We start from the raw sequence: 12,404 nt of genomic DNA, 5'->3' as shown, positions 1-12,404 counted from the left end.
CTATTAGCTTGGATTCACCATCGATGATGTCACTGGTGGACGGGTTTCTGAACAGCCCACAGCCTTTCTATGAGACAGGAAAAAATAAGAATAAATGGTGGTATTTTATCATGAACATTAGTTAGGACCAATTATAGGAAGAGAAGTTGAAAAGTGGTGAAGTGGTCCTTTAAAAGTTTGAGAAAAATAGCAAAAGTAGCAGAACTACAAGCTCAAAACGTGTTGCTTTGCTACTTTTGTAACATTGTACTGTTGTAGCATGGTGAAGTAGGGCGAGATTATGCCCGACAGCAACAATATAGTTAGAAGTTAGACAGGTGAAGAAACAGCGAGCCAGATGAAATGAACTTACTGGCTTATAAGCAGCAGGTCTATCTCTGCTGGATCGATCAGGTCGATGTAGGGCAGCGCGTCCATTCCCTCCAGTCCTGGATGGATGCCGCAGTCTAACTGCACAACAGCAGCACAGTACAATCCTTACAGTCTGCTTTACAGCTAACAGCTTAGTTTAATGGATAAAAGGTTATTGTAACCAATCTGTATGCAAGGTACGAATATGGTAACACACTATAAACAGTATCTCCAATTTGGTCAAGGTAACCCTATTAGAGCCCCATTTTATACCATTCCAGATTCCATTATGAAATTAATTATGAACGTAAAAAATATTGCAAAACATAAATATTGCAAGATGGATACACACGCATGCACCATTTTATAGATGACTAGCCTCCTAGACCTAGAGTCTAGTAGAGAGACACGTCGTAATTATTATTATTTATTTTTATTCTGAATTATTATATTCATATATTTTACCATAATTTTTCGTCCTTTGAACTCCAGGATGATACACGATCTCCCGACCTCCTGACCTGCTCCTCTGCAGGGGACAAAACACACACAGAAATTAAAAACAGAATTAATCCAGGTACACCAATAAGATTAAACAAGGTTTACCCGTGATTTGCAACGAGCGATTCTAAACTCAAACATAATCGCCTGCACGGAATTTATTGACAGAAAGTTACATTGTAATTACAATGTAATGGGTCCCAGGACACAGGGGTGGTCTTTTAGATGAGTCCCACTCCCAGGGACATTTTATGAGTCCTACTTCAACAACGTTAGCCCATTTAGACCTTAGGACAATTCTACAAATGCCTTCTAAATCTTAACAGTTTTCTGAAAAACCCATGTTTCCATCTCAGTCGTTCTCAAACTATTTCATGTCAAGGACCCCTAGAATTATATGTATTTGGCCGCCGACCCCCATCTCATAATATGTTGTTTCAGGGACCCCCCAGAACCAAAGATTTGAGTTAAAAACATTCACTCTGAAAGAATATATATTCAAAGATTTGCACCACATTTTCACGATTTACGTCTCTGTGGGGGCTGGGGGTTGAAAACAGCCGACCTACAAGCTAGATAGTCTATTCTCAAAAGGTTTTTTGAGTGGTGCAACCACTCCAAGGAACAGCAATGTCCCTACCATAGAGTATTAAAAGGATAGAGACTGATCTGGCGCGAAGGTCCGCCCCCTCCGCTATTCATGTCAGTGGAAGTTGCTCAGTGGTGTTTTGAAGCACCCGGAAGGACCGTCTCAAAACGTCTACTTCCGCATTGGACCACCACATTTTGGTGGTCCAATGCGGAAGTGCAACAGAGCGCTCAATGTTAAAGCCCAGCTGCACGGGGTTTCCCGGTCATGAATCCACGGGTCCGCCTGTAGTCCCTCCTCTTACCACTAGTAGGGCCCAGTGCTTCAACATTGGAGTGCCTCACTGGCCCCTTGGTCCCTACTCCCTAGGCTATGTCTACCAACAGGGGGCGCTGTTGCACCACTCAATTCAGACTGGTCTGATTTCTTTTAATACATTTGACTTGTGAAATGAGACATTCTGCATAATGAGTACTTTTGATACTTTAAGTACATTTCGATGCTAATACTTTTGTAGAGTCTTTCTACATTGCAGTATTGATACTTTTACTTAAATAAAACATTTGAGTTATTTTCCACCACTGACAACTTGACAAGGGCATTCCACTCATTTTCAACATTTTACTATGTCATTAATATACCTTAGAGCTGTTGTGTTGAAATAATAAAAAGTCCCCCCATTCTGTGTTTCCTAGAACTGGAGGTCTGTAAAAAATCATTAACATGGTGAATCACATCTTGATGACATCATCAAGATGTGATTCACCATGTTAATGATTTGTTATCATTCTTTTTTTACACCTCTAAGGTATATTAATGTCATAGTAAAATGTTGAAAATGAGTGGTATTCCCCTCAAATGTAATAAGTACATTTGATGGCAGATACAAACTTTTACTCAAGTGAAACACTGAATGCTTTTACATGTAACGGAGTACATTGTGGCACTTCTCCTGAAGTAAACAACGTGAATGTACTTTGATGCACTTGTTGAATGGACTTGAATGAAGCTATTGAGCTAAGCTAGCTGCGTGCATGTTGGACTCACAGGGGACGGATGAGCAGCTGGTCGCTCTCCTCCGCAGGGACTGTTGCATCTGTTTTGCGCTTGGCCGCCATGTTGTTTCACTGCGATAGCCTTGTCTATTATTAGTATCGGTGTTTATTAAACAATTGAATCATTCATAACTACTTCAGGGGAGTTTTGTCCATAGAGTATATAAAAGGCTTCACGGCCAGAGAGATGTTTTCCAATTTCCAGTCGCAGGCCTACTGCGTCACATCCGGCTGACCGGCCGGTCCTTGTTAAAAATATGTCCGTGTTAGATAAAGTTAGATACATCTTTGGTTCCCTTAGTATGCACTCAATAGTACGTGAAATGCATATATACATTTCTGGGAAATATTACAATCACTGGGCAGTGGGCACTACCCACACCCTTATCCCAGAGCAACCAAACCTGTGTTGTAACCTTTATAGCTCTATGGCTGTAACCCTAACCCATAGCTGTTGAAAAAGAGGACATGGGTGTCCTGACTATCATAAAGAATGTTGAACAGACTGCTCAAAACAATACTGATAATGTATTATAATAAAAATGTATCTGTATTATTGTTATGCATGCATTATAACTACAATTCTATAAATCCTTTGAACTGTGTTGCCGTTAGCAGGACAGTAGTGCACTGCTTTTATCTGACAAATAAACTCTTTTGATTCTTTCATGAAACAGGCTTTTGAGACTTTAAGCTGCTGAAAAGTTAACATTATGATGTTAACATTATATGTAATTGAATGACATAAAAAATTAACAGGTTGCGACATCATAGTTGGTGTCAAATTCACTGTAGGTCACAGGCCAGATTGGGTAAAATGTATGTGACTCTAAGTTGCGTTCGTAGCAGTAAACTAAAGGTAAAGAATTATGAACTTCAACACTTAACTAGGATGCATAGAAGATCAATCCTACTAGACCAAACCAATGTATAACTAGAAAAAGTGCCCTTCTGGGCACATGTCTCCACCAGGAGGATAGGACTGTGTGAGATGTTTGGCAAAATGTTTAGGAGTAATATAAACATGTTTTTTTGTTTGTTAGTTTTTTGCAACAATTTTCTTCATTTTGTTGAGGAAATGCAGAGTGCCTGGTGACGCCAATTGGATGATTTGAGGCATTTTGTTCCAAAAATGTGTTTTGCAAAAATCAACCTGTTGGTGGCGCTATAACAGGCCAATGTGAGAAGGGTGGGATATATTCCTCAGCCTAGTAAGAAAATGTGTGAAAGATTTCACGTAAATTGCATGCTGCGTTCATGATTTGAGGCTTTTGTTCAAAACGGGGCAATCTTGCAAACTGTGAAAGCCAATTATAGCCAATTAGGATGGAATATGAAATATCGGACAGATCCGACTTGAGCACATGACCATAGAGATACTGTGTAACGATTTGTGAGATTTTTGGACAGAATCTGGAGGAGTAATATCAATGTATTTTACAAAAGTCGGCCTCCTGGTGGCGCTATAAAAGGCAGATGCGGAAAATGCAGGTCAAAGATTTGTCCTTGGCCTCTAGGGAGTGTGCATGCAACGTTTCACGCAGATCGGTGCAGTTTTAGGTAAAACATGTGAAAAGCTGCCTCATGGTGGCGCTATAACAGGCCGTTCTGGAAAATGTGGGGCAGAGGTTCATCATTGGCATCCAGGGAGTGTGTGCAAAGTTTGGCATCGACCGGGTTAACGGTGCCGGAGATTAGCTGGTAACGGACGGACGGAAGGACGGATGGACGGACGGACACACGGACGGAGTGCAAAACATACTCTCTCCCCATGCCTTCGGCCTGGTGGAGACAATGACTCAGACATGGGAACTTGAAATGAGGCTTGCAGAAGTGTGTGTGTGTGTGTGTCTGTCTGTCTGTCTTGCAGATCTACACCATCAGCTATTGTACTTTGAAAGAAAAGTGGAGATGTTCAGTCTTGCAATTTCTTGTAGTAGTATAGTAATAGAAAATGATCCAACCGTTTCATGTGTGCATCCTGTAACAGTAACTTTACAATAAAGAACTCAAATGAGAATTACTTTATTGTCACATCACACTCAATCTTCTTAAAGAAGTGGGGAAGGGGGGGCAAGGGGGTAGAGAATAAGAAACAACCAAATTATCTACATATACACACTTGTGCTGGCATCTGAGGTGAAACAGCAGACTTCATTATGATAAGAGAAGAAGTCATTGCGTTGTACATGGGATTAAGGTGGAAAGAGTTAGCTGGTGTCGACCACATAAGGTAACTGACACTGCCTGGTATAATCAAAAGTCCAAGTCACTGTCCCTGGTAGTCTCAAACGACCGAAAGTCAGTTTTCTGCTGTTGACCACTCCTGAATTATGAAGGTGCTGTACATTCTGTAAAGTGGAAGGTGAAATCATCATTCATGCCTTTGGGTTGCTGCCACACACTTCTACTGCTTGGGACAAGCAGAGTGCTTCACTCCTCTTTTGCGTGGCTGTAGCGATGATCCATGCTTAACAGTTTTCTTTCGCCTCCCTGGCCCTTTAGGGATCCTGTATAGCTTTCCAAGCCTGAACTCTGGGCAGGCAATAGAGGTCACCCGTGCTGCTGTACCTGGCCCAGCACGGTTAGTGACTTTCCGTAGAGCTTGTGCACGCTGTGATGCCAGCCTGTTGGTATCACTGTGGCCAAATGTGTGCATGGCTGACAGCAACATAGAAGGCGCCAGCAGCATGGTACGGTGGCCCACCATCTTGTCTATGTTCTTCATCATGACTTTGAGTCCTCCTTTGAGTAATCTTTTATTCATCAGCAGTGTTTCCGTAAAATTTCTCATCTTAGAGCGGAACTCCTCGTCATCAACATCTGGAGAAAAGAAAAAGACAAGAGTATATTTTTCTTTTATGCACACATGCACACACATCTGCTGTAGGCCAGTCAATTAGATCTGTCCCAAAATAAATTGCAATAGTAATCATTCAAGGTTTTTTATGATCCTTAGGGTCATCCAAATAACATGAAAAATTGAGAATTATATAAATTTTGGATCATGGTAAATTCAGTGGTTGAAAGTTGGGGCAGTGATGGCCGAACGGTTTGCGGAGCGGTCTTGTTATTGGAAGGTGGCCAGTTCGAATCCCCGGACCGGCACGTTAAAATTACCACCGCTGAAGTGCCCTTGAGCAAGGCATTGAACACCTACCATGAAATGTTCTATGAGCAGGGTCTGGCTGTAAACAAGCATCTCGAGCTTAGTCCATTCACCCTGGGTAAACAATGAACTTTGCTTTGCTTACCATTAACATGCTACTGTATATAAAGGCAAAAATGTCTAATTTTAATTATACTTTAAGTAGCATTTAACGTGTCAAACTAGGGGTTATTCATGATTCTGAATCCATTGCAAGCAGTAGTTTTGCATGAAAAACACTCCTTGGGCTAAAAACGGCCATAGCCGTCATCACAAATGTGATGGGCTCAGCACATTTGGGAACATTGGGCACATGAAGGGCAATTGGCTATGGTCGTTTTTAGCCCAAGTAGTGTTTTTCGTGCAAAACTACTGCTTGCAATGGATTCAGAATCATGAATAACCCCTAGTTTGACACGTTAAATGCTACTTAAAGCATAATTAAAATTAGACTTTGGGTCACGAACGCCCCTTTTTAGCTTAGATTGACTGGCCTATTGCCCGTGCTTCTGTTTAGGACAGAGCTGATTTATTCTGTCTGCCATTTTTTTTAAACTGACCTGATTCTTCATCACCCACAACCCCTTCAGTGGCTGCCATTATTGATCTCGACACCTGTTGTTCGACTGTCGAGAGGGAAAAAGAATAATCAATTACAAAGAAATTTAAAACCATTTGTATGTCGAAATTGTGCTCATCCTAATCTCATTCTCCAATAAACAAAAAATATATATTTTTTAAATTAACTGACCTGATGTTTGAGCATCATCAGACTCTTCACTGACTGCTATGGCCATCTCTGGACTCTGGACTGGACTGTTCGAATATTGCCTGTCTTTCTGTGCTGCAATACTCAGACATGAAATTATGTGAATAGAGCCTGCGAAATTAAGACATTTCACCAATAAAACCTAAAATACAGCAACAAAACTCTAGGTAACTGTAGTAGTTTTGTACTACTTCCCATTGGTTCAATATTTTTGATTTATGGAAGAATATCAAAAACCTCAAAAATGGAGACAGCAACGATATAATATTTAAAATAAAATAAGAGGAAATAGCCGATGTACAAGCACGTTGCGACACGTTGTGAGCTTGTAGATCTGCTACCTTACTTCAGTTTTTTGGAAAATGTTTCAAAATGGACTATGGCAAATTATTGTGATTATCTCAAATAATTGTGATAAGGGGATTATTAATAATTCTGACAGACCTAGTCACAGTGTTGGCAAGACCCCAAAGCCCAGTGTTCCCAATGAGCAGACTAGCATCTTGCATGGAAGCTACTGTATCACCAGTCGTGTGTGAATGGGTGAATGAGAGATCACTTTAAAGTGTATTGGATCATCTGTATAAATGTAAACATGACCATAGCTCTAATAGGTTATTGTTTAGGAATGTCAGCTCTGAACTGTACAAGAATCATATTTATGCATTGTGCACTATAAACGTGATACGCCAACTTTTGTTAAGGTGAACAACTTGACATAAACCGTCACTGTACCGGTAGCAGAACTTCACGTCAGGGCAGATGGAGCGGTCTGCTGACTTGTACAAATAATCGCCTCCATACTTGACCTGCAGGTCATACTTAAGCGCATCTAGCGCCGAGGGTGGTGAGTGACCAGCCTTAAACAGCTTGATCAGCTTCTCCACAGTGGCAGCGCCCACATCCCGACGTCATGGATGTTGTGATTGTGGTTGTGGCTTATTTCCACAATGGTTGGGTAGGCTGGTAAGTGAGGATCAGCGCTCCTGCAGAGAAAAGAATAAGGCATACCGTTATGTACAGCAGTGGATGAAATCAGATGCCAATGATGTAGACATTAAAGCATGCATATTGGAATTTAAGTGGACCTGCTCCACCTCCGCCCATCCACGGTGGGTAAAATGGTGACTACGAGTTTATCACTGCAGTTTGTGTTTTTAGACTGCTTGACAGGAGTTGCTGGATTCCTGGTCTTGTGCTGGCACCGGTATACTTTCTGCAGTAGAATATGAAAAATACAAATGAGAGCAAGTTCTGTCAGGAAACTCAGTGCCGTGTTGGCGGCCATCCATTGGCCCGCTTCAACTCCACATCCACTCATTCAATCACACACGCATTCTCAGACCGATCTATTTAATCTGGAAGTTTGCACTGCTCATTCCTGTTTGCTTTTGTTGCTGTCAGGCTGCTGCGCCCACCAATGCTGCTGCTCAACCTCCACCACTGCAGCTACCACCTGTTTTGGATCTGCAATTTACGTACGTGGGATTTTGAGTCCCTATGGTTGGGAGATACGCTTTCTCAGAGTACATAAAAGCAGATCCAATTCATCACCAAACCATAATAAATATATTCCTCATTTTATTTTATTTATTATTCATTTTTTCATTTATTAACATTTTTTCCCCCAGTGTCAATTATCTAATGTAATCCTGGGCGCTAGACTCTCTCCTTCAACCTGGGGAGAGCAACGGAGTCGGACTGACCACATGCTTCCTTCTATGCATGCCGGATCCAAGCCGCTTCTTTTCACCTGACAGGGGGCTCTACGTCCTACTGGGGAAACGCTTCCCCAGTAGGACATAGCGCATGGAAGGTACACGTTATTCCAACCAGTTGCTTTCCCCTCCATCAGCTGCGCCCTGACCAGGGGGAGGCAGTTTAGAGACCAGGATTACTGCATGTTTTTGTGAGGGTACCTACTCTATACTAGGGGACACTGGGAGAACATGCAAACGCCACACAGAAAGACCCTTTTGTCAACCCCACCCAGGGTATGGGCACTGATGATGCGGAGGAGAGAACATGCTCCCAGAGTCCCCAGCCGGAATCGAACCCTAACCCTTCTAGTTGTGAGGCAACAGTGCTACGACTGCGCCCTTCCTCATTTTATATTCAATACAAATATATTTGATCCATTCATGAGTTGTCCTGACTCCTGACTGAAGTGCATTTTCAATAGAATTGTCCTCCAAAATGTTGCTTTGCCATGAACCTAAGTGACAACATAGCATCCATGCAAATGTAGTTGAATCACTATTAGATCACCAGGTTCATTCAAAATGTAAAAAAAAAAAGAAAGAAAAGAGACTAACTTTCATGATGGTCTTTTTGCCTTTACTAGGTTTGACTGTTTCCACTCTCCACGTGTCCGGCATTGACTTCAGCCACACCTGTACATCCTCCTTCGTCTTAATAGTCATCCGTAACGTGGCCTCGAAACTAATGTGGTCCCTTGGGCTTGGTTGGCTCACATGCTTGTAGCTACACACATGGTACTGATAGTCCTTTGGTAGATAGTCCTTCAACACAAAGACAACAAGATGTACACGGTTGTTTCTCAGATGAATACTGACATACTTGTCATACTAACAAAGAAAGTGTAGAATCATTTGATAAGCATTTATCGACATCCCATAGCCATAGCACATACCATCTGTTCAGGCCTTCAGGGTGTTGGTCCATATTATTTAGGCCTGTGGATGGGCCACGGCAGTTCAGCCTCATTGCTTTCCTGGCTCCCCCCACAAGAGGCCTGGGCGTGAGATCATTTTTAGCTATCAAATTCATACAAGGGCTTTCCAAATATTAAATTTGAATGTACACTTTAATGAAATGATGACTGCTAAAAAGATGAAAGAACATTTACCATTTCTTCTTTGTCTGCATCTTCAGCAGACACACAAGCAAAACAGTGCAATCAGAGCTTCTGCAGCACAGGTACTGTAGAAAACAGGCACACACAGGATTAACATAACGTAAGCTCTTCATGAAAAAAACAACACGGTTGTTTAATATGAACACATTAAATATTCACACATTAAATGCCATGTGTGAAATGTGTGACTACTCCTGTAACCCCTTTTGGAACCATATACCTTTTTTGTAACGTCACCAATCCTTTTTGTATTTGGGATGTCTCTGGTCTCTGAAAAATATAACGTCGCTAAAGTGTTGCATTCAAGAATTCAAAGATACCCTGAGCTGCATTAGGGTCCGTGGAAAGTTTACGTGTGTTGTCTCTTAAATCAACAAACCTTGCTGGCTGCATACAAAGGAGTCCAACAAATTTAAACCAAGTGTCCACAGACAGACAGCTGCACACAACTGTAATGCATTGTGTGTAAAACAGACGAGTTGATATGTATTATCCTTCAGAATCTCAAACTGAAAGAAAACAATCTTCAGGACAGGTCCTCAGTCAAAGCATAGATTTGCTTCAAAGGGAAGCGTGTGTGACGGCTAACTGTGTCCTCTCTGGTCCTCCGTATGCACTAGTTGAGTTCCAGTACGTGTGACTGACAACACACAAACCAGAGCCTGACACAAACAAACCTGAAATAAATAAATCACATGAACAAAGAAAATACAACAAAGATGAACAAAAATAATTGAGGTGATAAAACATGACAGCTTCCTGTGTGGAACTTAAATCTTAAAGGGCTTATTACAGTTTATTAGACTTTTGATAGCCGTTGAACTTGAACTCAGTACCGACGCATCAGTATACACAGTTCAATGAAAGTACAGGCCAATACAAAATCTGTCAAGAGGATAAAACCAGAAAAAACACTTCATAGGACCAGTTTACATAATAGGCATTCTATGGATAATAAGGGGTTAACCTCAAACAAATTGCAACAGAAACTCTTTCAAACCATTTGGTTTCGTGAACTCTAAAGCACCATATTGCATTGTTGGCAATAGTATATTAGTTATTATAAGTCATAATAGGCATAAGTCATTATTTTGTTCCACCAATAGTCTGGTGGAACAAATGAATTATGCCCTAAGAGTTCAATGCGAATTATTAAATGTATTAAAAGCTGGAGTCCTGTATGCCCCTCCTCCCTCTCAGCAAGGGCGAACAGGATTAAACTGTTTAATCCCTTAATTGCTGAACTAACTCCTCTGGGGCACAGCAGGATGTATGATTAGTGACTCTATACTTAATTTTCCCAAGCTTCTGAAGCATGACATGAATTATACTTATACTGCAGGACAGAATCGTAGAAGCAGTAGAAGGCTATGGACCAGAGCTAGACATGAATTATGATTATTGACTGTATACTTATTCAAACAGCTCCTTGGATGAACACACATTCCATAGGGATCAGCTGCATGTCACGTCAAACACACACCTGAGGTGACGGACACCGGTTTACATTTAATGTTCAGTCATTTATTTTTGATGGAGAATGATTATACGCATCACATTAAAGCACTTTGTTTCCTAGAACTGTAGGTCTGAAAAAATCCTTAACATTGTGAAGTATATCTTGATGTCATGATGTTCTGTGGCTCAAATGCCTAATAAATAATGGACCTCGTTATGAATCACTACACTAAATGAAGGAGACGACCGCTCCCGAGAATGGTTTAAGCCTTCGATGGGATCCAATGACATGAGGACGTAGCATGTATGGATAGAGGAAGAACTGCAGCCTCCCTGCCACTCTCCCCTCCAAAGACAACAGAGGCCATCCTACGGACGCCATGCGTTCTGTCTCGGCCCGCAGCGAGTCACTACCCAGCTGCCAAGAGGATGCTGGGGATTTGTCACACTGCTGAACAGGCCAGCAGGGTCACAAGACGCATGGCCTGTCACTATCCATCCATGGTGGCGTTGAACCATTCACTAATCAATGCATGTACCTGTAGATAGAGTGTTGTGTGCTGACTTGGGTTTGCAAACGTGTCCTTCAGATTCAGCTTTTCTTACAGCTTGCTTGGCTCAACCAATAAAAGGCTAAATGTGAATCCTGTCTGATTTCTTGCCAACTTTGTGCTATTCACATTGCTATGCTATACTCAACACTGCAGCCTTGTGCATTTTCATTATTGTCATAGAAGAATGATGATCTATGGAAAACCCAAACCATGCCACGTCTTGATTGATTTCTGATAACATTTCAAGTCATTGAGGTGTTGGATAGTTAGTTGTTAGAAGTACTTGGAGAGAAGAGATCAGCCTCTTGGGGAAAACACACACGCCATAGGGATCCGCTGCATGTCACATGCCATAAAAGTAAAACACACACCTGAGGTGATGGACACAATGGCGCCATGGATGCAGGTGCCTTGTCGGATGCCACATGTTGTGAACTTTTATACCGTTTTCAGACAGAGGATGAAGTAGGTTTAGACTAAGCACTGGTTCCCAAACACTGGGACCCATAGTAGGACCCATTTGTGGGTCACAGACAATGTGTTACGGGTCCCTTTATTTTTTGTTTCCTACATTCTATTTTGAATTATTTCAAAGCTAACTTTTCATGAATTAATGTCCTGACATTTCAAGTCATTGAGGCGATAATAGTAAAACATACACACAACAAACAACATTCAAGACACCAAGACTAAAATCTAAGAACAGGGCACTAGAGACAAAGAATTCATGACATTCAATAGTAGCAAAGGAGCGTTAGTTGGATAGTTAGATAAGTACTAGCATTAGTACAAAAAAATACATGAAAATGTATGCCTCCGTTTTAACTGGGCATTCAACCGACAACCACAATGATTGACTTGCTCCAAGTCTATGAATTTGTTTGGCAGTGTAGGGCCTATGTACTTTGTGTAGGGCTCAGTGTAGGGCCTATGTGCTTTGTGTAGGGCTCAGTGTAGGGCCTATGTACTTTGTTGACCAGTCCCCCCGCCTGCGCCTTTTTTCCCTCTACACCAACATCTCTTTGCTAAATTGCACATTGCAGAGCAACGGATTCGTATGAAAACCAACCTATAATCATTGAGTCCTCGCTTGCCGTGTGC

General features: G+C 41.6%; 2 protein-coding genes across 3 annotated transcripts in view; both read right to left on the bottom strand.

Moving 5' to 3' along the window:
• LOC306941312 (cleavage and polyadenylation specificity factor subunit 3-like) overlaps positions 1–2,747 on the bottom strand; it is a 31,429-nt gene extending 28,682 nt beyond the window's left edge. The window contains exons 1-3 of the mRNA XM_079526711.1: positions 2,489–2,747; positions 817–880; positions 353–450 (exon numbers count right to left, since the gene is read on the bottom strand). Coding sequence (XP_079382837.1) covers positions 353–450; positions 817–880; positions 2,489–2,559 — 233 coding nt within the window. The 5' untranslated portion in view covers positions 2,560–2,747. The remainder of the gene's footprint in view (positions 1–352; positions 451–816; positions 881–2,488) is intronic.
• Positions 2,748–4,571: 1,824 nt separating this feature from the next.
• On the bottom strand, positions 4,572–9,883 carry LOC306941263 (uncharacterized protein). Of its 2 annotated transcripts, XM_079526609.1 has the most exons (10): positions 9,671–9,883; positions 9,512–9,561; positions 9,283–9,356; positions 9,067–9,168; positions 8,729–8,935; positions 7,502–7,629; positions 7,149–7,399; positions 6,396–6,524; positions 6,205–6,270; positions 4,572–5,319 (listed from the first exon to the last, which is right to left on the bottom strand). In XM_079526609.1, the coding sequence occupies exons 8-10, from the start codon at positions 6,439–6,441 to the stop codon at positions 4,904–4,906; spliced, it is 528 nt and encodes a 175-aa protein (XP_079382735.1). In that variant the 5' UTR covers positions 6,442–6,524; positions 7,149–7,399; positions 7,502–7,629; positions 8,729–8,935; positions 9,067–9,168; positions 9,283–9,356; positions 9,512–9,561; positions 9,671–9,883; the 3' UTR covers positions 4,572–4,903. The 2 variants fall into 2 exon arrangements, 1 of the variants encoding a protein (XP_079382735.1); XR_013792118.1 differs by lacking the exons at positions 6,205–6,270; positions 6,396–6,524 and having other exon boundaries at positions 9,512–9,883.
• Positions 9,884–12,404: the final 2,521 nt, after the last annotated feature.

The sequence above is a fragment of the Electrona antarctica genome (assembly GCF_951216825.1).
Source record: "Electrona antarctica genome assembly, chromosome: 17".
Lineage (NCBI taxonomy): Eukaryota > Metazoa > Chordata > Actinopteri > Myctophiformes > Myctophidae > Electrona > Electrona antarctica.
Note: the sequence above shows the minus strand (reverse complement) of the source record. Positions and strands in the feature narration are given on the sequence as shown.